This window comes from Pezoporus wallicus, unplaced genomic scaffold, assembly GCF_028554395.1.
Source record: "Pezoporus wallicus isolate ANWC-B61680 ecotype Strahan unplaced genomic scaffold, APGP_CSIRO_Pwel_v1 contig_13850, whole genome shotgun sequence".
Taxonomy (NCBI): domain Eukaryota; kingdom Metazoa; phylum Chordata; class Aves; order Psittaciformes; family Psittacidae; genus Pezoporus; species Pezoporus wallicus.
Genome location: NW_026635243.1, coordinates 1,159,238 through 1,182,222, shown reverse-complemented (window position 1 = coordinate 1,182,222; position 22,985 = coordinate 1,159,238). Strand labels below are relative to the sequence as shown.

General features: G+C 53.7%; 3 protein-coding genes across 3 annotated transcripts; 2 read left to right on the top strand and 1 right to left on the bottom strand.

Annotated features, from left to right (window-relative positions):
- The first annotated feature begins 147 nt into the window (after positions 1-147).
- On the top strand, positions 148-7,260 carry TFIP11 (tuftelin interacting protein 11). Its single transcript, XM_057413283.1, has 12 exons — positions 148-345; positions 697-850; positions 1,232-1,388; positions 1,870-1,997; positions 2,457-2,609; positions 3,330-3,839; positions 4,448-4,554; positions 4,791-4,959; positions 5,141-5,384; positions 5,708-5,850; positions 6,122-6,287; positions 6,807-7,260. Exons 1-12 carry the CDS (start codon positions 149-151, stop codon positions 7,160-7,162), a joined length of 2,484 nt encoding a protein of 827 aa, XP_057269266.1. The 5' UTR covers position 148; the 3' UTR covers positions 7,163-7,260.
- A 570-nt stretch (positions 7,261-7,830) lies between these two features.
- Positions 7,831-9,467, bottom strand: SRRD (SRR1 domain containing). Its single transcript, XM_057412424.1, has 7 exons — positions 9,376-9,467; positions 9,260-9,300; positions 9,048-9,184; positions 8,876-8,974; positions 8,636-8,790; positions 8,384-8,429; positions 7,831-8,104 (listed from the first exon to the last, which is right to left on the bottom strand). The coding sequence occupies exons 1-7, from the start codon at positions 9,465-9,467 to the stop codon at positions 7,880-7,882; spliced, it is 795 nt and encodes a 264-aa protein (XP_057268407.1). The 3' UTR covers positions 7,831-7,879.
- A 61-nt stretch (positions 9,468-9,528) lies between these two features.
- Positions 9,529-22,006, top strand: HPS4 (HPS4 biogenesis of lysosomal organelles complex 3 subunit 2). The gene is made up of 13 exons (XM_057413292.1): positions 9,529-9,592; positions 10,364-10,454; positions 10,907-11,050; positions 11,981-12,088; positions 12,306-12,422; positions 12,550-12,644; positions 14,184-14,256; positions 14,895-14,928; positions 15,562-15,658; positions 16,009-16,915; positions 19,598-19,730; positions 20,219-20,327; positions 21,759-22,006. The coding sequence occupies exons 1-13, from the start codon at positions 9,567-9,569 to the stop codon at positions 21,928-21,930; spliced, it is 2,106 nt and encodes a 701-aa protein (XP_057269275.1). The 5' UTR covers positions 9,529-9,566; the 3' UTR covers positions 21,931-22,006.
- The last annotated feature ends 979 nt before the right edge of the window (positions 22,007-22,985 follow it).

Here is a 22,985-nt window from a genome sequence, read left to right as displayed (position 1 = left end):
CCGCTGGGGGGCGCCTGCCGAGCCACAGAGGAGCGCGGCCGCTCCCTCCCGCTCTGTCGTTGTGGGCGCGGCTTCCGGGCGGTGCCGGTTCATTTCCGCCGGCGGTGCGGGTCCGGTGCTGTGCGGGTCCGGTCCGGTCCTCGGGGCCATGTCGATGTCGCACCTGTACGGCACGGACGGGGAGGATGGCGTGGAGATGGAGAGCTTCGAGGTGTCGGACTGGGACCTGCAGAACGAGTTCAACCCGCACCGGCAGCGCCACCGGCAGACCAAGGAGGAGGCCACCTACGGCGTGTGGGCCGAGCGCGACTCGGACGAGGAGCGGCCCAGCTTCGGCGGCAAGCGGTGCGGGCGGCGGCGCGGCAGGGGCCTCGGGACGGGCCGGCACCTCCCGGCCGGGCGGCCCCGCTCGTACCGGCGGAGGGGGGGGGGGGGACTCGGGCCGCGGCCCTGCGCCGTGGGGGTTTGGGGGCTGTCAACGCGCTCCCACCTGGGCCGGGGGTGGGGGGCTTTGCTTGCTGCCTGTCGGGGTGGGGAAATGGTTAATGCCCGCTGGAGCGGCGATGAAGCGCTCTCCGGTTGATAACGTGCTGCTCGGAGGGGAGGGGGTTGAGGCGCAGTAGCTCCCGGCTCTCTGCAGGAGCTCGCACTGCTCCGCTGGAGCAGGAGTCACTCGTGGCTGTTGTTCCGGTGCAGCTCCAGGGATTACTCGGCCCCCGTGAACTTCATCAGCGCGGGGCTGAAGAAGGCGGCGGCGGAGGAGGCATCCGAGGAGGACTCGGATGAGGACGAGAAGCCGGTGAAGCAGGAGGAAATCCCGAAGGAGTTTGTGTCGAAGAAGTTAAAAACGGTGAGTTACGGGGCAGGCTTCGGGTCTGTGTGCTGTGCTCAGCGCGGCTGGGGCTGGAGTCAGACCTGCTGGGCAGCAGTGGGGCACTGAGGAAAGGAAGAAGTCATCAAACCCATAGAGCCCTGTGTGGCAGTGTGCTGCCTGGGGAGCCATTCTTTCTGCCTTTGGTAGCTATTCTGATATATTGTTGTGTGTTCTCAGGTCCTTTTATCTTCTTTAGTGTTGCCTTTGGTCAGCTGAGGTTAAAGTAGAAGCATGCTCCGGGTTTACAGCCTTCCAAAGGCCTTCTTTTCTTATCTCACAGAACAGGGTAACCAGCCTAAGCATGTTGTAGATTAAAAACCTCAATGTTGTGTGGTGGGTTTTTGTCTCTTCTAACAGGGTGGCAACTTCAAGCCCAGTCAGAAAGGCTTTGGAGGGGGAACAAAGTCTTTTGTGGACTTTGGCAGCTGGGAGAGACACACAAAGGGAATTGGGCAAAAGCTGCTCCAGAAGATGGGTTATGTCCCTGGAAGAGGTCTTGGGAAGAATGCTCAAGGTACTGTGATTGGGTGTGGGGTGCATTGTTAACTGGTGATTCGGGGAAGAGACTGGATTCTGCCATCTCCAGGGGGCTTACACCTTCCTCCTTCACTTGCATCTTTTGCAAGTGATCTGGGTCCTCATGATAACCCTCAGCTGTGTTTGAGTTACCAGAGGCCAATTTTATGCTCTTGTTGCTTTGCAAGAGCACAAGGAAAAAAGGAGGTAAATTGCAAAGGAAGTCAACAGAAAAGATGTTATTTTATGTGATAGAATAAAAAGCAATGAAATGCAGGTGTGAATAATAACTTGCTTTGGTTTATTTAGTGTGTGCGGGAATTAAGTGATTTGATAGCCACTAAATCAGTGGAGTGGGAAAGGAGACTGTAGTTAGCCAGAGGCAGGATGCTCTGGTGTTTGTGCTGGTTTGATAACTTAGGGTAGAAAAGATATTGCTGTGCTCTCTCAGTAACTCTGACCTGACTCCCTCATCGCAGGTATTATCAACCCCATCGAGGCCAAGCAGAGGAAAGGCAAAGGAGCTGTGGGAGCATATGGCTCGGAGAGGACCAGCCAGTCCCTGCAGGACTTCCCTGTTGTGGACTCGGAAGAAGAAGCTGAAGAGGTATTTGTACAGTTCTTGGTCTGTCTGCTTCTCTGTCATGTCGTATGCACAAAGTGTAGTTCTAATTATTAGCTTCTGTGTCAGAGAAAACTGTTGGAGCTCATTTGAGATGAGAAGCTAAAGATGTAGTACATTGACTGCATTCAGACATGTTTTCTTGTCACTGTGATGTTCTTTGTTGTTTCTGGCTCACGTTATTGCAGTATCTTGCCAGAACCCCATCTTCAAAGAGTCCCCCAGGTAAACAGTCTTTGTCATCTTTGGATTAAAGAAAAGAAAGCAGATCAGAAGCCCGCTGCCAGCCCTGTGAACAGGGTCGCTGTTGCTGAGCTTTACTGCTTTGGTTTTGCTGTGCAGCATTCTTCATGCATCTCATGGGTTATTTTTCTGTGGAAAATAGAGGCAAATCTGGGACATGGCAAAGAGCAGGAACCACAACTCCTCTTTGTTCTTGTGTAGGAATATCAAAAGGAGCTCAGCCAGTGGCGGAAGGATCCCAGTGGAGGCAAGAAGAAGCCCAAATACAGCTATAAGACAGTAGAAGAACTGAAAGCCAAGGGCAGGATCAACAAGCAGCTTTCAACCCCTCAGAAGGAGCTGTCTCAAGTCAAGGTAAGGTTGATAACCGGACATGGGGCGCCCCGGGGAGCAGTTTGTCCACTGTGGCACTGTGAGTGGTTTCAAGTCATGGGGAGAAGCTACGTTAAGAACTGTCTGGCTGCAGCCTTGAACTCATCACTGAATCATGTAATAGACCACTGCGTCACCTGGGACATTGGGTTTGCTTTTAAGCAAGGTCTTTGGCCTTGCTAAAATGCAAATTAACTCAAATGTGGGTTGTTTGGTTGTTAATTGCAAGTTAAGTTGAATTGTTTCACATCTGTCATAGATAAAGCACAGTTGTCCTTACTGGCACCCATCTTCTACCTGGAAGGGACAGGGAGGGATTTGTCTCCTGTGCACTTAATAAAATTGCTCATCTAAAATTAATGCATCTTAAAAGTATAAAAGTACCTGAGACTCCTGTGCAGTAACAAATGAGGCACAGCTTGTGTCATCACTGCTTGTAGAATTACTCAGGACTGAGATCAGAAGAGGAGGCTCTTCCAGCTCTGATTCAGATTGTTTCTTATTCATCCTACTAGGGAGTAGGCCTTGACAGAGGCAATCCCAGTTGCCTCATTTGGAATACCAGTGGGTATTAATAGCCTCCCAGAGTATTAAAGTACTTGGAAATCTCTGGTTTTCAGCCTGGAACCAGGGATTTGCTCCTTTCTTTTTTTTTTTTTTATGGAGTTATTTTAAAGACACGTTTGTTCTTGTTTGTGGCAGGTTATAGACATGACGGGCCGGGAGCAGAAGGTTTATTACAGCTACAGTCAGATCAGCCACAAGCACAATATCCCAGATGACAGCCCTCAGCTGCCACTGGGCAAAGACTTCAAGCCCCAGGGCTTTGCCTTGCCCGAGCTGGAGCACAACTTGCAGCTCCTCATTGACATCACGGAGCAGGAGATCATCCAGAACGATCGGCAGCTGCAGTTCGAGAGGGACATGGTTGTGAACCTGACCCATGAGATACAGAAGATATCTGAAGTTCTCTCACACGAGGAGAAGGCAATCAGCAACCTCAGCAAGGTGCTGGAGATGGTGGAGGAGTGTGAGAGACGGATGCAGCCCAGCTGTGAAAATCCCTTGACGCTGGATGAGTGTGCAAAGATCTTTGAGACGCTGCAAGACAAGTACTACGAGGAGTACAGAATGTCCGACAGGGTAGACCTGGCAGTGGCAATAGTCTATCCTCTCATGAAGGATTACTTCAAGAACTGGGATCCCCTCAAGGTCTGTATGAGTTTGACTCATCTGCAGTTCTTTCTTGATGGTTTAAGTGGTCTTTATTACCTTGACTCCCCTCCTTCTTGTCCCAAATTCCTGATCAATCTGAAGAGAAAGAAATCAAACCAAAACTCTACTCTGCACCCGCTGTCAGGCCTTTGCTACAACTGATGGTTGCTTTTCTGTGAAGTGGCTTACAATTTAGGAGCTTCTAAGGTTAATATCAATCCCTTTCATGGGTGTTGGGAATAAAAAGCAGATGAAAGCCAAGCCTCTCATTCTTGGTTATTAGCAGAAGCAGGAGGTCTGTCTTTCAGGCAGTCGGGTACACACTGTCTATTCTTAATGCTGTTTAGACTGTGATAGGTGAGATCTGGGTTCTCTCTATACACCTGAACCAGTTCAGACTCTTCTCCTCCTGGAGGTCCATTAAATCCACAGAGTGGGATTTTCCTCTCCTGAGGCTTTACTAATCACAGCAGCAAGCTCCTGGCTTGGCTCTGGGCAGGTGAGAGAGCTGGAGCCAAGTGTACCATCAGCCTGCTTGCTCCTTGTAGATACCAGCTGAAATGAACGGCAGAGGATAAAGGCCACTCATGCCTTCTCATTTCCAGGACTGCACATATGGCACAGAGATCATAGCCAAGTGGAAGAGCCTCCTGGAAAACGACCAGCTGTTGTCACACGGTGGGCAGGACCTGTCGACAGATGCTTTTCACAGGTAAAGAGCAAAAGGGTTTTACTTTGTGCAGCATCTGCAAGTGCTGCTTCCTCGGGGATGGAGAAGCACAGATATAAGTGTGCTTTCCAGATGATTCTCCTGATGGGCCTGTTAAAGTCCAGCTGTCAGCTGTATAAAAGGAAGTAGCTTTGAAATGGCAGTTACCATTTGGTTTATTTAGCCCCAGGGCTATAGCTTTAAGCTTAACTTTGATCTGTTTGGATGTTCCCCCCCAGACTGATGTGGGAAATCTGGATGCCATATGTCAGGAACATCGTGGCGCGGTGGCAGCCGCGGAACTGCGGGTCGATGGTGGATTTCTTGGATGGCTGGGTGAATGTTGTTCCTGTCTGGATACTGGATAACATTCTGGATCAGCTCATCTTCCCCAAGCTTCAGAAGGAGGTGAGGCAAGAAGGCTGCGTTAGAGTGAAGCTGTGCTCTGAACTAGAGTTTGAATTCAGTCAAGTAGAGCTTTTAAGATCCCGATTTGCTGCCTCTGCACTGGGGGCTTAGGGGTTCCTTTGTGACTCTTTGCAACTGGCCAGATATAATGCTAACAGATGGACTTATTTTAATCTTCAAGGTTGAAAGCTGGAATCCTTTGACAGACACAGTCCCAATCCATTCGTGGATCCACCCCTGGCTCCCCCTGATGCAGGCACGACTGGAGCCGCTGTATTCCCCCATCAGGAACAAGCTGGCCAATGCACTGCAGAAGTGGCATCCCAGTGACTCCTCTGCCAAACTTATCCTGCAGCCCTGGAAGGATGTGTTCACTCCTGGGTCATGGGAGGCTTTCATGGTCAAAAACATCGTGCCTAAACTAGGTGAGAGGAGGCAAACAGCCCTGCAATCCTGGCATGTGCTGGTTGCCACCTTCCTCTCGTACCTCAGAAAGGCACATGTTAACCTGGCTGTGGTGTTACCTCAAATAATATTATGAAGTTTCTCAGTTCTGGCAGCAAATTGCAATGGCTGGAACTGGCGGTGTGCTGTTGTGGTGGCAGGGATCTGCCAGACAGTTTAAAGACCCCAGGTGTCCCTTAGGGCAGTACAGGTGTTCCTCAAGCCACGTGTGTTGCTGGTGAAGTAGGGCAGGGCCCTGACAAAACTGAGTCACGTTCTTTTCTAATTCTCCCCCTTTTCCCAGGGATGTGTTTGAACGAGCTCATCATAAACCCCCACCAGCAGCACATGGATGCCTTCTACTGGGTAATTGACTGGGAAGGGATGATTTCTGTCTCCAGTCTTGTTGGGCTGCTGGAGAAACACTTCTTCCCAAAGTGGCTGCAGGTGAGAGGCTGTGGGGGCCGAGGGAACATGCCTGATTACCTGTGTTTTAGTGACTTCTGCCTAGAAATTGCTGCTCCAGTGCTGAAATGCTTTAACTGCCACTAGTTACTGAGGTGATTTCCACTCATAGCTCCATATACATCAGAACAGACTGGGTCCTAAGACAGAGTCCTCTCTCACTGAAAGCTCAGTAATAACCCAAGTGGCAGTCAGGACTCTCTTCCATCAATGTACCAGTCCTTCTACATTCATCTGTCGCATTGTTTTGCAGGTGCTGTGCTCTTGGCTGAGTAACAGCCCCAATTATGAAGAGATTACAAAGTGGTACCTGGGTTGGAAGTCCATGTTCTCAGACCAAGTGTTGGCACATCCATCCATCAAAGACAAATTTAATGAAGCTCTTGATATCATGAACCGAGCTGTTTCCTCCAGTGTCGGTAGGTGGCTTGTGGTGATGGCAGCACTACGATGCCTGGTTCTTGTGAGCCTGTGTTTAGACAGTATTGTAGCAGCTCCTGGGTGCAGTGGCCATGCAGAATGATACTATGGGCAAGTGTTGCTTAAAGAGGAATTCACCTATTGAGAAATGGGATAAGGTGAATGGGAATGGTTTTAAACTGACACAGGGGAGACTGAGATGAGCTCTTAGGCAGAAGCTCTTCCCTGTGAGGGTGCTGAGGCGCTGGCACAGGGTGCCCAGAGAAGCTGTGGCTGCCCCATCCCTGGCAGTGTTCAAGGCCAGGTTGGATGGGACTTGGAGCAAGCTGCTCTAGTGGAAGGGGTCCCTGCCTGTTTCAGGGGGTGGAACTGGATGAGCTTTTAAGGTCCCTTCCACCTAAACAAGTCTGTACTGCTGTGATTCTATGACTTTGTGTGTCCTGAACTGGAATTTACCCAGACCTTGTGCTGGGAAGGGACTGGGACCTTGTTCTCACCTGTTCTGTCTCTCCCCCCAGGCGGGTACATGCAGCCGGGCGCAAGGGAGAACATCGCATACCTGACTCACACCGAGCGGAGGAAGGACTTCCAGTATGAGGCCATGCAGGAGCGGCGGGAGGCCGAGAACATGGCCCAGCGCGGCATCGGCGTGGCCGCCAGCTCCGTGCCCATGAACTTCAAGGACCTCATTCAGACTAAGGCAGAGGAGCACAACATCGTGTTCATGCCCGTGATCGGGAAGCGGCACGAAGGGAAGCAGCTCTACACCTTCGGCCGCATTGTCATCTACATCGACAGGGGCGTTGTGTTCGTGCAGGGGGAGAAGACGTGGGTGCCCACCTCCCTCCAGAGCCTCATTGACATGGCCAAGTGAGGCCCTGCTTTGGACTGCCCAGACCAGCTTGTGGATGTTTTTGGTGCGAATTTCTTGGAATAAAGAAGAGAGAGCTTCATAAATAGACTGAAGCTGTAGCTGTGTGCCAGGACTTTTTTCCTAGAAGAGCTGCTGAGGTAGTGTCAGGAGATGAAATGACACGTGGGAGTTGGCATGACAGGAGGAACAAGTGTTTCAGTGCTTGTGTAACTGCCACTGGTGACAGCGTGTTGAAGGGACCGTGGGCACTGATTCTCTGCTCCCACAGCACAGGAGTGAGGACTGGTCTGGACCAGTCCCCAAGGGCTCCAGTGACAGAGTGCCTGCTGCACTGCTCTGGCAGCAAGTTACTGTCCCTCTTGGCCAAGGACACATCCCACTGCTCTCTGGCTGTGCTGGTGGCTCCCTCAGCCTGGTGCCCACCCATGGGGGCTGGGACCCCTCTGTCCATTAGCCCAGAGCTGGAACGTCAGGGGACCTTTTCCCAGCAGATCAGAGACCATGTGCTGCTGCCCTGTGAGAGGTGGGTTTTAATTAAATTAATGTGCTGTCATTGAGATAACTGAAAGCACAGCTTTACCTTTTATTAAATAAGATACAAACTGTCCCCTTGTGCACATGGTTCGGGTGCTGCCACTTAATGGCAGAGCACACCACCACGTCCATGCTTGAGCCTTGCTGCAAAGCTGCCATGTGCAGAGCCATGGCCCCAGGGGCTCAGGCCTTAGCGGCAGCAGAGCAACACCGCTCAGCTCCATCCTCCCTCCTGATGATCTCCAAGTCCTCGCAGTCTTGGTACATTGGCTCCTCCAGGAAGTCCCAGACCTCTGGGGAGATCTGCTGGAGTTTTTGGAGGGGGAACCAGTGGATGGAGGTGTCGTTGAAGGTGTCCAGGTAGCGAGGGTGAGTGGGGAGTGCTGCTTCCTCTGTCGCTTTCAAAACCTGGAGAGCATTTGGGGAAAGAGTTACGTGTGATGGAGAAGAACTTGTCAGAGAAGTCCAGTTAAGAGTCAGTGAAGCTGAGGCTGGTGTTACGTTAAGCTCAACCCATGTGCAGTGCATTCTGCAGGTAAGAGTGAGTCTGAAGTGATTCATTTTTATATTGTGGCAGCCAGGAAACAAGGCTTAAAAATACCCACCCTCTCCCATGTGCAGTTAACTCCCTTAATAAAAGACACTTTCAACACAAAACCATGATGTTAACAAACTAGGGTCCCTTACCTTTGCTATATAAGAATAATCTCTCTCCAATACTCTTGACAACAGCCTGGAATGACAGAAGGTAGCATTAGACAACACTCTGAATTCAGACAGCCATTGTACATCAGTGTGGGGGACAGAGGAGGTGGCTGATGGCTGCAAACCAGACAGCAAGAAAGGGAGCAGAAGATGGAAATCAGTGTCAGAAACAACAGCGTAAAGGAAGAAAGGCAGCGCTAGAGGCCTCGTCCCCCCTCCTGCAGGTGCACCCACCGCTCCTCCATCCCTCGGAAGCTGTTCCCGATGATGACCATTTTGGACAGGGCCTCTGCAGACCAGTTCCTCCACAGCAGGTTGTTGTACAGGGCCTTCCCGCAGTGCACCATGTAGAACACCGTGGCTGATCCCTCAACGTCGTGTTTCCCCTCCTGCGGGTACAACAACGCTACAGCCGCTCTCCAGCAGCGCAGCACAGACGGTAACAACCCCCGAGCCCCGCCGGGCCCCGCTCACCTCGTTCTCGGGGAGCAGCCTCATCCCGAGCTGCCGCAGAGCAGCCGCCTCCCGCGGGGAAAATACGGGGTCGAAGAGCGAGCACTGCCCGGGGGGCACCTGCGGGGAGAGGGGCGGCGTGAGCAGGGCCCCCCGATCGCTGGTTCCCCCCACGCCGGTACCGGAGCCCTACCCGCAGCTCCTCCAGCAGCAGCAGCAGGAACGCCAGTTGGTACCGGGCCGCGGGGCACGCTCCGAACCGGCCCAGCCCGTAGCACACGCAGCGGGCGGGCGGCTCCGCGCTGCGCCCCAGCGGCTCCCGCACGGCTCCTGCGGGCACGGAGAAAGGCGTCAGACCCGGTGCGGCGCGGGCCATGGCCCGTTCCCCCCCCGCCCCGCACGCACCGGCGCTCGCGGCCCAGAAGCCGGAGCTCAGCAGATCGTCCCTGCGGGGAGAGCGCGGGTCAGCGCGGGCGGCGGCACCGGGGGCCGCGGGGCCGGGGCCGGGGCCGGGCTCTCACCGCGCCTCCCGCAGCCTTCGCAGCACCGCGCTGCCCTCCTCGTCCTCCGCCGCCGCCCGGCCCCGCCGCCGCCACCCGCCCATGGCCGCCATGCCCCGGCCGCCGTAGCGCGGCCACGTGGGGCGTCATGGGACCGGAAGCGGCGGCGGCAGGAGCGGGCTGCGCAGCGGCACCGCCGTGGCCCGGCAGCGATGGCGGGGCCCGGCCCCGCGCCCTGGTGAGACCCGGCCCCGGCCCCGCTTCCCTGTGCGGCCCGGGCTGCCCCGCGTTGTCCCGGTTCGGGCGGGGGGCGCTCCCTTCACCCGCTGGGAGCAGCACCCGCACCCCCGGGACCCCCCGGCTCCCCCAGGAGCGGGCAGCGGCGGCCGGCGGCTGAATCCGGCCTTGTCCCCTTGGCCGGGCAGGGACTTGGTGCTTCAGCATCCCCTTTGGGTCGCCTTTGCGTTTGGCTTCAGCGTTCCCCTGCTCCTGCAGGAAGCTGCCGTGTGCCGAGCTTGTAACGGGCTGTACGGGGAGAAACAGCTCTTTACCGACTCCTTACCAGTAGGGGTAGGCAAAACCCCGCACGCGGTGGTTGGAACTGGGAGCTGAGCGGTGCTGTGGGTAGGCCACCTTCTGGGGGAAGCCTCCCCCTTGTGCTCCCCAGGGCCCCTCTACCTGCAGTGACCGAATGAACAGCAGCAGCCTGTGGGAGCGCTTGGGCTGTGTGTGGTTAACGCTCTGCGATACCTGCTCCCTGTGCTCTGCGAGCCCAGGCCTCCTTCCTCGTGTCTCTGCTGCTTGTGGAGCCTACGTGAAGCCCACAAAAGTGGTCAAATTTGATGGGGTGGGAGCCTTTTAGTGCCGTTTTTGTGTCTGAACTCGGTGTGGTGGTGTAAGAGCAGCGTCTCTTCCTTTGTAACGACTTCTCCTTGCTCTACCTGAACTAATGGAGAGAGGTGTTTCCAACCATACCATCGCTTGTGTGCATGCTTTGCCTTGGTTTTAGGTGGAATTACTTTTTCCTGTACGATGGTTCGAAGGTGAAGGAAGAAGGAGATCCTACAAGTGCCGGGATTTGTTACTTCTACCCTCCTCAGGTAACGCTGCTTTTGTTTCCATCCGTGCGTGGTGAGTCCGTGCTGATGGTTCTGGTTCAGGAATGATCGGGCTCCCAGGCATGGCTTTGGGTTCAGTCTGGTTTTGATTTAACCAGCCCCAGGGGGAGAGGAGTTCTGCTCCAGCAGACCCAGGGCAGAGAAGTGTTGTGGTTCTGAGCTTGGTGTGGGTGATGGCCTCTTCTCTGGGGATTCTGGTCATCCAGCAGAGTCCAGGTCTGTCCTGAGGATGGGAATAAACTCGTGAGGGATGAAAGTTCCCCTAAATAAGCTCTCAGTGATGATTTGAATGCCTGCTCTGCTGTGTTTGATTTGGAATTGACTTGACCTTATAATTCATTTATATTTATACCTGAATACAGTGGCGGGTTTTACTCCAAGTCCTTTCAGAACCAAAGAAGCCAGCCCTGTTTCTTCCCTGCCTTCCTCCGCAGACTGTCCCGGACCAGCAGGAGCTGCTGTGTGGACAGATTGCCGGCGTGGTGCGCTGCATGACTGAGATTTCTGGAGTGCCTCCAAGCCTCATTCGTCTCAGGAAGCTCAAGTTTGCAGTTGTAGTGGATGGAGACTACCTGTGGGTGAGTGCAGGGGCTCTGCAGGCAGCCACAGAGCAAAAGCAGCGAGAGTCTGAGCTGCTGTAGCAAGCAGAAGGGCTTTTCTTCCAGGGTATGGACCCGGGGAGAGCTGGGTGAGAACTTGCCGTGCACAACCCTGCATTGCAAGGTGGTTTAAATATTGTTTACTGCAACCTGCAGCTGCGTTCACCCCTCATTTGTGTGTCCACACCTAACCTGTTTCATAAGATGTGCCTGGCAGTGGCTGCAAAACACTGAGGTCCATATCCTGATGTGTGTCCATGGGTTACTGGTGATGGCTGGAAACAGGATCCGTGTGCTGCAGCTTATAATCAGGACTCAGTCTCCCTGTTTGTGATAGTCTGATTATTCTTTCTTTCTAACCCTCAGCATTCCCTGCTGCAGAGCTCTGTCAGTGTCAGCATTCAGGGTGTAAGGAACAGTGTGCAGCAGAGTTGTGATAAAACTGCTCCAAACCATCCCTAGGCAGCCGGGCTGGGACCTGTCAGAATGATTTAACTGGCAATGGCTGGGCTCTCCCTGAGGCTCTCCTCCTGGTGCTTCTGTTTCTCTCAGAGCCTAAGGAAAGCATTTCCATAGCTGTAAATAATAAGTTAATTTGAGTATTACTTCATCTCAGGAAAACGTTCTTGGCCATTAAAGCACCAGGCTCAGTCATCTCCTGTGGGAAGGGAATGTGTCTGAAACGCTGGATTTCTGACATCATTTGTTTATCCTGTCTGTGCCAGGGCTCTTCTGTGGGTATTTTTGCATTTCCTCTTCAGCTGACTTGTGAATCTGGGGGATGTTTGCCTGCCACAGAGCTGCCTGTGTGCCTCTGACACTCACTGAAAGGCGACAAGAGTTGTTCTCACCTGCTGCGCCTGGGTTTTGTCAGTAACCACACCTCATTCATGGCTTTCTGTCCTAAAGGTTCTGGGCTGTGCTGTGGAGCTCCCTGACATCAGCTGCCGGCGGTTTCTGGAGCAGCTCATCAGCCTCTTCACCTTCTACAACGGGCCTGTGCGCCGTGCGTACATGGTAAATGGAGATCTCTTCTGAAACGCTCCCATAGTGGCCCAGCTCTGCCCAGGCACACACGTGCTGCCTTCCTGCTAGCAAGGGGCAGAATAAGCTCATGTATCAAAGAACTGGGACTGGAAAAGTGCCCAGTCCCATCCTGCTGTTACTCCAGGGTAGTGTGGGGAGGACACCGAGGCCTGTGCAGTGACAGTATGTGCACTTGTGTCATCCACAGGCACTTCCCCAGGAGGAGCTGAGCAGGCAGTGGGACAGGTACATTGAACATATCCAGAAAAACACCAGTGACCTCCACAGGATTTTCAATTCTCTCTGGAATCTGGACAAAACCAGGGTAGGAGCCTGTTCTCTGCAGTGTCTGGTTCTAAAGCTGCCTTAATGCCAATGGTTTTGTGGTTATTTGCTGCTTTGAGTATTTCCTAGGGTTCTCTGGCCTCACTTCTGCTGTTCTCCCCATGTAGGTGGACCCCCTGCTTTTACTGAAAGCAGCTCTCATCTTGCAGACTTGCCAGCGATCTCCGTATGTTTTGGCAGGCTGCATTCTCTACAAGGGTTTGTAAGTAACCACAGCCTTACCTAAAGGGTTAACTGCACATTGCATCTGCCCCTTCGCAGGGCTGTGCTTCCAGAGGGCATCCAGGTAGCAGGGCAAAGGGCCAAGCTGAGCACACAGCTGCTGCTTATTGGTAGGAGCATCAGTGCTTCAGGCAGGGTGGTCCCTGTCTGCTGGTGTAGTCACAGAGGGTGAGTGGTTATTTGTGTTGGTAAGTGAGAGGAATGGAAGCATGAGGAGATGCAAGGTTTGGGTTTCAGTAACACTCTGCTGTCCAACAGGACATGAAGACTGAACTCCTTTGGCTTTTTAGGTGGAAGTCACTTAAGAAAGCTGTGTGAACGTTACTCTTCCCCATTAGTGTTCTCCTGAACGTGTGTGTGTGTCTGTGTTTCTGACTGACTTGTTGGCTGTCTGCACTGAGAGAAAGTGCACAGAGGAATGAGCCAGAATTTCCCATGAGAAGTGCTGGCTTCTCTCAGCTGAACACTGCCCGTAGGTGAAGATGCTGCAGATGTGAGCGACATCGAGGAAAGCCTCAAAGGTGGCCTTGAAAGACAGGAGGTGGCAAGTTCTGAGCATTTCTTGGCAAGAGCATTCAAGCACCATTTTTCTTTGGCATAAACTGTTCCTGTAACACCTTTTACAAGCACTGGAAACAAGCCACAACGTGTTCATCTTTCCAGGCTGGCAGAGGCAGGCCAGGCGGGTTTAATAGAGTGATCTCAGACTTGCAGGCAGGACACAGTGAGTCACTGCAGCACCTTAGACTGGACATGGATGTCTGACTTGAACAGAGTCCTGTCCTGCTCCTGCCTAACCAGTGTGTGTGATTTGTATCTCTGCTCTGTCTGCTAGAGATTGTCACCAAATGTCATGAGTTCTCTGAGCTCTAAATCTTACTAGAACACTGCAAAGGGCTTTGTACTTGAGTTAAACTCCTTAGAGTCTTTGGAGGATCTCCAGAATGTGGGTTTCAAGATGTAGATGGGAAGAACAGGAACGGCTTTGGAAGCCCCATCCAAGGGGCCTGTGCTGCAGGGTGTTGAGGGCTGCTCTCTGAGTCTTCTCTACTGCCCACAGCTCTTCATGGTGTGGTGGGAAGCCTGTATGAATTGTGGTTTAGGTCTTAGTAAAACCACCTTTATTGGTCCAAAGTAGATGCCAGCAGGTGGTTTGCCTGAATTCAGAGTGGCAGTGACCCAAAGGAAAGAAGGAGACGAGGGGTCCTGTGGGTCACACAGCTGTGTTGCTCTTATGTGGCCATGGGTTGGCGTCAACCTGTGTCTGGGGCTGGCTCCTTGACCCTTGCGGGGTGTCTGCCAGGACTGGGAGAGGTGGTGGTGCAGGGGAACCTTAGTGTCTCCCCAGAGGTTACTGAGCTGTGCAGTGGGGCCTTGCAGCACCCTCAGGTTGCTCAGGGTACAGTAAAGTCTGGTGTGAGCATCACTGCTTGTGCTGCCTCTCCTGGTGCGGAGCGATGGGAGTCTGTGGCTGAGCTTTGGGAAGTGGCACTGCTCAGGGATGACTTTGTCCTTTCAGGATTGTGAGCACCCAGCTGCCCCCTCCTCTCACTGCCAAAGTTCTCCTCCAAGGCAATGAGGCTCCAGGCCAGGTAAGCTGCTGGACACCTTCCCTGCGTGCAGGTATCATATGTGAGGATGTGATGTGGGAGCTCTTGTCACGTGTTACCAGGAAGGACAAATATTGATGCTGGTGCTAAAAGCTTTTATTAGTTATGATTTAGTAAGGGGTCAAGGCTTTTGCACTAGGAGTTTGCTCTTTTTTTCAATCTTTGTTACTGAATTAATGAACTCTCATCTACGTGATGTTTTTGAGCCAAGTTTTAGGCATTTAATGGTAAAAACACAACATGAATGTCTGAAAGTGACACAGATCCATTTTTGTGTGTTAAAACTTGTCAAAAGTAATTATTTATGTGGTTCAAGATCTTCTTCAAAAAAGCCCTCAAGAACAGGTATGAGGAAGGCCTGTGCTCTTACTCTGCCCTGAGCAGGCAGTAATGGCAAATTGTGGTATTTGTCCTTGCTTTCAGGTATTTGGTTCTTGGGAAGTCCCCTTGACTCTGAGGGCTACCCAAGGAACAAACCACCATGGTAAAGCAGTCACAGCATTTGCTGAAGGGGATGGTCTGGGGTGTGCTGTGGTCACAGGGAGGCTGGGATTGATGTCTGGGTGGCACTGATGGAATGTTGAGTCACGCCATGGGGCTGATTCCTGCCTTTCTTTCAGGGTGAGCCTGGAGGTGAGGAGCAGCAGGGGCCTGGTGAGCATCCATCCAGCTGCAGCATGTGGGTCCCAAGTGCCCAGCGGCAGCATACACTCTGGGGCTGTGCTCTGTGCAGGGAGAGCGTGAGCTGGTTCTCTGGGATTCATGTTAAAGCTCTGCCTGGGTGCAGGAGTATATCCCTGAGGAGGTTGCTGTCACTTGTCAGCATGTGCCAGTGGGTGTTGTGTAATCAGAACGAGTTCCTTCCTTTGGCTGAGTGAAGGAGTTTGCTCTTTTGGGTTTAGTTGTCAGTTCTGCAGATTCCCAAGATGCCTGCTTTAATTCCACTTACCCATGTGCCTAGTTGGCCACTGGTGGAGCCCTGGAAACAGATGGCTGATGCTTGCAGGCCAAACCTTCAGTCATTGCTTCTGAGCATCAGTTTGTAGCTATTCTGACAGGGTGGTTAGGAGAAAACACTAAGGGAAAATGAAACCATCAGGCATTAAGTGTATGAGGAGGATGGGAAGATGCTGCCCAGTTAGATGTGACCAGTTGGTGGTGACCTGGGATGCAGGATGAACGCGTGCCTTCTCCTCCTGCAGAAGCCTTTGGGTTGATGGAGTTTGGCTTCTATTCTTTATGCTGGCACATATTTATTTAATCCTCACACCCCCATTGCTCCTGCAGGTTCCTCACTGCCGCAGGGTGTCCGGATCATCCCGGTGTTCCTAACAAAAGATGAGGTCTCTGTGCTCCGAGACTTTCCTGTGGAGTGGATGGCCAGGTATGGGATGGATGTGACGCACAGGGAGGCTCTTGCCTCAAGGGAGCTAACGTGGTGTCCATGTCTCTGTGCGAAGCAGCCTCAAGCAGAGCTGTTCCCCAGACCAGCTGCCATCTTCTGCTGTGTCTCAGCTCTGCTGCTGCTTAAAGCCTTTGTGCTTTGTGACAAGGGAGTGGTGCTCCCTGAGCCTGCAGTGTGAGAGGCCTGTGCTGTTCACCTGTGTTAGACCTCAGCCCATCCTTTTGTGAGGTAGCTGCTCTTTGTAGCAGAGAATAGATGAGCTGTTGAATGCTGCCAGGAGGTGATAGTGTTACCAGGTGTGTAAGAACTCCAAACTTGTCTCCCACTAGGTCATCCATGTCCCCAGCAAGCCGTAGAGGAGAGGGGGATGCTCTCCGCTCCCAGGAAGCTTCAGAATCAAGAGGAGTTCCTGAAACCCAAGACCTGAATAATGCCTCTGTGCTGGAGTCCCCTGAGCAAGCTTCAGGCGCAGCTGCCCCAGAAGATGCTGTGTGCTCAGGCAGCCTTGCAAACATTGTGCCTTTGAAGGGCTTCCCTGAAATGGAAGCCAATACAAAGAACTCTTCAACCGCAGAACTGAGCAGAGGAGACAACAGAAGCTCAGAGCTCAGTAGAAAAGCATCTTTTCCATCAGAGAGAGACATGAAGCAGCTGCCAAGCCCTTCCACACTCCGTACTCCTGAATATGCTCAAACCACAGGTCCAAATCTGGAAGGCTTTTTCTTTCCAAACCCTTACAGCCAAGAGCATGAGAGTTACAACATGAGGAGATCCCCGCTGGACTCTTATATTGAGCAAAACAGTATCCAGACCTATCATGCAGGCAGTGGCAATCCAGCTGCTCGCTCCCCTGCCCGAGAGCTGAGCAGAAGGAAATCGAGTGACCAAGATGAGGAAGGGGCTGTGAGCCAAGGAAGTGTCTCTGGGAAGAGCAGCAGTGCAGCTGGTGGCAGCGTGCAGGGTTTGGACTGTCCAGCCACTGCTGTACAACCACAGCTCCAGAGCAGGAGCCGGCTGCTGGCTGCAGAGGCTCAGGAGAGCCTGCCTGGTGACCCAGCAGAGAGCAGGGGCTGCCCACCTCAGGGGGACGGTCTGGGAGCCCAGGCTGGTGCGGAGTCCAGCAGACCCTGCGCACCAGTTCAGATGAGCTTGTACGTTCACTGCGTTAAGGGCCTTGTGCTCTCCCTCCTGGCTGAAGATCACCTGCGAGAGGAGCAGAGCTCCATCGAGGACGTGGTAAGCGGGGAAGCTCTTCCACACGTGCAGCGATGCTGCTGCTTGCCTGGTGGTGGTGGGTGACAGCCGAGGAGCATCGCCTCGCACCTCCCGTCTCTTTCCTCACCTGCTCTGTGCAGTGCAAGGCAAAGCCGGTTGGCTTGAGGCTCAGCACCGCGACCAGAGCGGCGTGGGAGGCAGCGAGCCCGAGAGGTGAGAGCGTTGTCTCACAGGAGGCTCCTGTTGTCTGTCGGTGCCGCGGTGTAGGTGTGACCGCCAGACAGCGCCGCCGGTTGCCAAGGCCTCTGCTGGATTTGAGATGCGTTGGGGAAGCCCGGCAGTTTGTGGTGCCGGTTGGAAGGCAAGGTTTGTTCTCTGCGCCTTCACACCTCTCCTCTGGAGGCACCAGAGAGGTGTCTGCCCTGAAGCCCTTCCTGTTGAGGTGCAAATCTGGCTGCTGCCCAGGAGCTTGGAGGGATTGGTTGTGCCTTTTGGGCACTGCAAGTAGGTGCTGTTCTGGAGCAATCCCACATTACTGTGTGGGATTTGCTGCAGTGCCCAGGCTTCCCTGCTGCCCTGGTGCAGCTAATGGGGCTGTGGGGGAAGGATGTGCTGGCCCCTGGCATTCCTGCTTCCCGGAGAAGCATCGATCTGCAGCTGCTGCCTGGCCTCTGCCTCACTACCAGGATCCAAGTCAAAGCTGCAGAGGCCTCTTTGATATGCAGTTGCCATAGGAACAACCTAATTCCGTTACTCTCAGACTGGAAGGTGCAGGAAAGCTCAGGCTAAGGCTGGCTCCCAGCATCGGCACAGCCTCAAGGTTGCTCCTTTTCCTCCTGAGCTCTGGGACTGGGAGGCTGTGCCTGTGGTCCCCTCATGAGCAGGGAGATGCCACCTCCACACAGCATGGGGGGCTTGGTGTGCTGAGGAGGGGATTGCTGCACAGTCAGCAGAGGGGCAGCCCTGGCCTTCTGCACCAGGCATGGCACTGTGCCCTGTTCCCTTTCTGCTGGCTCCAGCTGCACGGCACCTCCTGCTCTACCAGCTCTTCTCTGGTGGGAGGAACAGAGGGAGATACAGGCAGTCTTGAGAGCTGAAGGTCATCCTTATAGCAAGAACTCTGAGGTTCTCTGGGTCTCCTCCAGCTGCAGCCTGGCTGTGCTCGGAGATGGTGTGATGCCCAGCAGCCTGTGCAGCTCCTGCCATGGGAGGGAGCACCTAAGGATGTGTTAGTGTGTGGAATGCCTTGTTGCGGGGGTTAGCTCTGCTAGTGACACACTGCACTGTCCTCCTCCCGTCACAGGGCCAGCCTGGCTCAGCCTGTCACTCAGTTCATTCAGTCTCAAGCGTGGCGCTGGAGCACTGCAGTTCGGTTGATTTTCCTTTGTGTGATGCCCCGGGGCTGACAAATCCCTGTTCCTTCAGGTTCCCCTTTTCCCAAACATGCTGCTTCCATCCCGCATATTCTTGCTTTGGATTTCATCTGAGCAGAACAGTCCTGGGTTGTGCTGGGATTGGGTTCTTCTGATATACCCCTTGCCCCGGGATTGCATTGCATGCGCCTCCATCCCAGGAGGAGAGGTGTTGTTGGAGGCGGTGGAGCTGGGCTCTGCTGCTGGCATCAGGGTGGGTTTGAGCCATAACCTCGTCCTGTCTGTTCCTTTGTTTATCTGTACGTTAAAAATGAGCCTCAGCGCTCGGGGATGTCAGAGCTGGGTTGTAGTTAATGTTTGTCGAACGCTTTGAGGCTCCTGAATGACACCAAAGAAGGGTAAAATATGCTACTCGCATGGCTGAGGAGAGCAGACAGCATTGATCATCCCTCAGGGAAGGCAGCTTCCAGAGCAGACGTTCCCTGCAGATCAGGAGGATTCCAGCCTTCCTTCCTGCTGCTCTTCAGGTCTTACCCCTTCATTTCACTGCACAGAGAAGAGAATCTGGTCCATGAGCAGTGGGGTCGGGCACTGCTGATCCATGCAGGCTGCAGCCTCTCCATGGCACGGGAAAGCAGAGGATTATGGAGTTAATCTGCCCAGCCCTGCCTGACCCCTGCCTGCTGCCTGCGAGCCTCAGCACAGCCAGGAAAGCAGCTTGGCTTTCATGTTAGCACATGGTTGTGTGAGTCCATTGCTCCGTGCTGGGCCTGTCATTACCCCACAGATGAGGCTCTTGCCTTGGCTTTTCTTTCCTTCCTTCTCTTGAAGCCTGGTGCCTGCAGCCTGCACTGGCCCGAAGCTCAGAGCAGAGGCTGGGTGCCCATTAGGATGTTTACTTGAGTGCTGCAGGGTAGTACTGCAGGCAGCTAAATCCAGCCCAAGTGGGTAAAGCTGCATCCAAATGTTGTACTGTCTGTCTGGTGTCATAAGGGCTGGTCACCAAAGGAATCCTCCTTCCTGTGGCTGAAAGTCACGGCTAGGATGTGAAAATGAGCCCCGGAGAGTAATGTTTGGTGGTAAATTAATGGAGTCTTGCATTTTCCTGTAATTAATAGCATCAGGTGGCTTAATGGCTTAGATCCAGCTTGGAATGCCCTTTTCTCACTGACTTGTACGGTCTCAGACTCATTTGCTTTCCTGGGCAGCAGCAGCAGAGCATGGAAGGGTTCAGTCCCTCTGTAATCAACATCAGTCACCCGAGCTCCCTCTGATCCAGGCCAAGCAGGGCTCCTGCTCTAACACTTGCCACTTCTTGCCCTTTCTGCAGTACCACAGCAGCCTGGCTTCTCTGAACGGCCTCGAGGTTCATCTGAGGGAGACTCTGCCCAAAGACTCCTCATCCTCAGCCAAGACAACCTACAGCTTCACTCACTATGACTGCATTCAGAACGTGCTCACAGGTGAGCCTTCAGGGGGGAATAAGGAGGAGGGCAGGGTTTCTGGTGACCTTTTCCCATGCTTCAGGCAACTTGCTATAGGCCACAGACCTGCAGAAAGCCCCATGTGAACTGCTCCAGCTCATTCTAATGTTTCCCTTTTTCTGGCAGCCCCACCAGCAGTGTCCTGGCTCTTTCCAGCCTAGAAGTGCTTTAGGGGAGGAGAGGAGCCCCAGTGATCCTCGGGGGCCCAGGTCTCAGGCGTTCTTGTCACCCCTCTGATGGGTGTACCTGTGGGGAGAGGTACCCCAGGGCTTTGGTTTGTGCATGTGAGCGTGGTGCAGGTCCCTGGTTTCGCTTTGGTCACACTGGGATTTCGGGGTTGCCCCTCTCTGTTCTGCAGATTTCCAGGCTCTGTGGGAGAGGTCCGCAGCCTTTCCTGCTCGGTAAAGTGGGGCAGGCTCCTACAGAGCAGGATTTTAACCCCCCCCCACCTCACTCCTGTTCTGCAGCCAACCTGCCCCACGCGCCCGGCCCGCTGGATCGGCACTTCCTGAGAGCTGCCACGCTGATCCACTCCGACTTCAGCCAGCTTCCCACTGCCTCAGAGGTGATCGTTCGGTAAGCTGTGCTCAGCACTCCCTCCTCCTCCAGCCCCAGCAGTGCTGCATGGCACACGGAGGGGGCAGAAGAGGGGAGCCCCTCTCCCAGGGCTGGCACACGCTGTAGTCACACCGGTGTCTCTTGCCAAGGGGCACTCACGTCACCTTATTCCCTGAGGCTTGCTTTTTAGATACTTAACATTCTGCCCGTAGTGTGATCTGGATGTTGAGAGGCCAGAGTGCAGCCAAGGCCAGTGAAGGGAAGGCAGAGCTGGGTTGTGCCATGGGTTTGGATGAAGATACAGTGCTAGAATATTGCCAGTTCCTGGCACCATAAGGTTCTAAGGCGCAGTGTTAAATATAACTGCTCCTAATAAATGTGCGTCTCGGCTGGGAGCCAAAGGCACCCAGAATTGGCAACCTAGGTTTTGTTTTCTTGCATGGCTTGTTGGGTTGGAAACACGCCGTAACGTGCGTGGCAAACTCAATTGTAATGCACCAGGCAAGATGTTCTTATCGCAGCCACAGCCGAGCTCATGCTCCTGCTCTCCCCGCTCCGGTAGGTGATCCCGGGAGCACTGCTCTGTTGGGAACACAGAGATTCCGCTTGCTTGGCCGTGCCTGTTTGTCCAAAACATGATGAAATAAAGATGCTTCTGGGAATTACACTTTCACTTCCCCGACGCAGCTTGCCAAGGGAATGTGAATCATACGCTCAGTGCAGGAGATCTCCGTGCTTAGCATTAGTTTCACTGGCTCCTTAAATCCTCCACCAGCTAAGCTGGCGTATTCTGTGTTGCCCCAAAAAAAGCAACTCCATGTGTGAATCAGCCTGAGTAACAAGATGACTAAAACTGCTTGCTTTCATGGAGAGTTGTTACAGAAGGGTGTCAGCAAACATATCGGTTGCTGCTTTCCTCCATTGAGGGAATGGAGAGTCCCTTGCTTTGCTCCTTGCCAGCCCTCTTGCAGGTGAATACTGAGTAGCGGATTTCAGTTTCATGCTTATAGTATCTGACTATTGACTGAGCTTCATTAGGTGCAGCTAAAGAGCCTGTGCTGTGATTTGCTTGTGGGCAGCAGCAGCGAGACAGGTTCCTCCAGGAGAGAAGGGGTCTTAGGCACAAGGAGCACTTTACCTGCTATTGATGTACTGGGCTGCTCTGCCAGCAAGGGCAGAAGGTGGCCGTGTGCGTGGGTGTTAGTGCTGCTGAGGGGGTCACAGAGGATGTGACATAGGACACTTTAGGATGCCGGGTCTGGTTCCCTGTGCCCTCCTGCAAGGGTTTAGTGCCATTTTAGCTCTGTGTTCCTTTGTTGAGGACCTGAAAGTGCCTCTGCATAGCTGGGAGTCCAGTGTGCTGTGAGCATCCCAGTGCCCAGCCCAGCGAGCTGCGGTGGAGCTTGCACGGAGCTGTAAATCCTGAGGTGCCTCCTGTCCTGCCTGCAGGAACGCCGCCACGGCCGTGTACGCCTGCCGGAACCCCGTCCAGGAAACCTACTTCCAGCAGCTGGGTGCTCCCCTCCGCAACTCGGGCGTTCCCAACCCTCAGGACAGCGCCTTCAGCCTGCCCAGCAAGGCCAAGCAGAAGCTGCTGAAGCACGGGGTGAACCTGCTCTGAACTGATGCACTGGGGCAGGTCTCGGCCCGTGTGGAAAGGTCGTTCAGCTCCAGTCAATAGGATCTCAAAGCCGTTTGCTCCAGGCTGTGTGCATGGGGTCTCCAGCCTGCCTTGCCCTGAGCATGGGGCACTCTCATTGCCCTGTGCTGGTGCAGGGTGGTATTGACATTAGTACTTACCAAAGCCTGAAGATAGACATTACCTGTGTTGAGGTGCGTGGTTTACATTGACTCTGGTTCTGTTCATGATGCTCTGCTGCCACGGGCAGAGACTCCTGGAGTGCCTTGACCTAAAGGAAAACCTCTTCTTGCTCTAAGCTACACAGACACTGTGCTATGGGGCAGTGGTCAGAGGCTGCCTCTGCCTGGAGATCTGTGCCTACTTGCCCTGGTCAGACTGGGGCTTTATTTATATCTTAATCCATAGAATTGCTCCCCTGCCTTACCTTGGTTAATGGAGCCTGCATGTTCTCAGATTAACTGGAATAGAACAAGTGCTGCAAAACTCATAACCCTCCTACAGGCACTGTCAGGAGGTTTTTATCCTGTAGCTGATCCTTGTCCCTCCTCACTGCCTGGCTGCTGATGGTGCAGCCCAGCACTGCCTGCCCTGCTGCCTCGTGCAGCTGTAGCCTGCCAGCCTCTCACAGGTCCATGGGGATGGTGGTATGAATCCTGCCCTCCTCCTCCCCTCCCTCCTCTTGTTTCACCTCCTGGCTCTCGCTGCTCAGTGTGTCTGTGCTCTGTTGACAGAGGGCAAGTGGGAGCTCCTTAAGCTAATGGGACCAAAGGGGGTTTCTGGCTCCTCAGCAGCTCTTCTCTTCCCGTGTCCCTGCCATGGCTGGTGATGGCTGCTTAGACCCGGGTGATGGACACCTGTGCCTATGCTGGTTCAGAGCCTGCCCTTACATACACATCACTGTGACAATAAAAGAGTCTTAAGACTCATCCAACCTCTGTGTGTCAGTGGCCAGAGTCCCACTTACTGCTGGGTTGTGTTGTGGCTCCTGGTGTGAGGGTTGGGGTTGAGTGACCTGTTCCTCCTGGTTCCTGTGC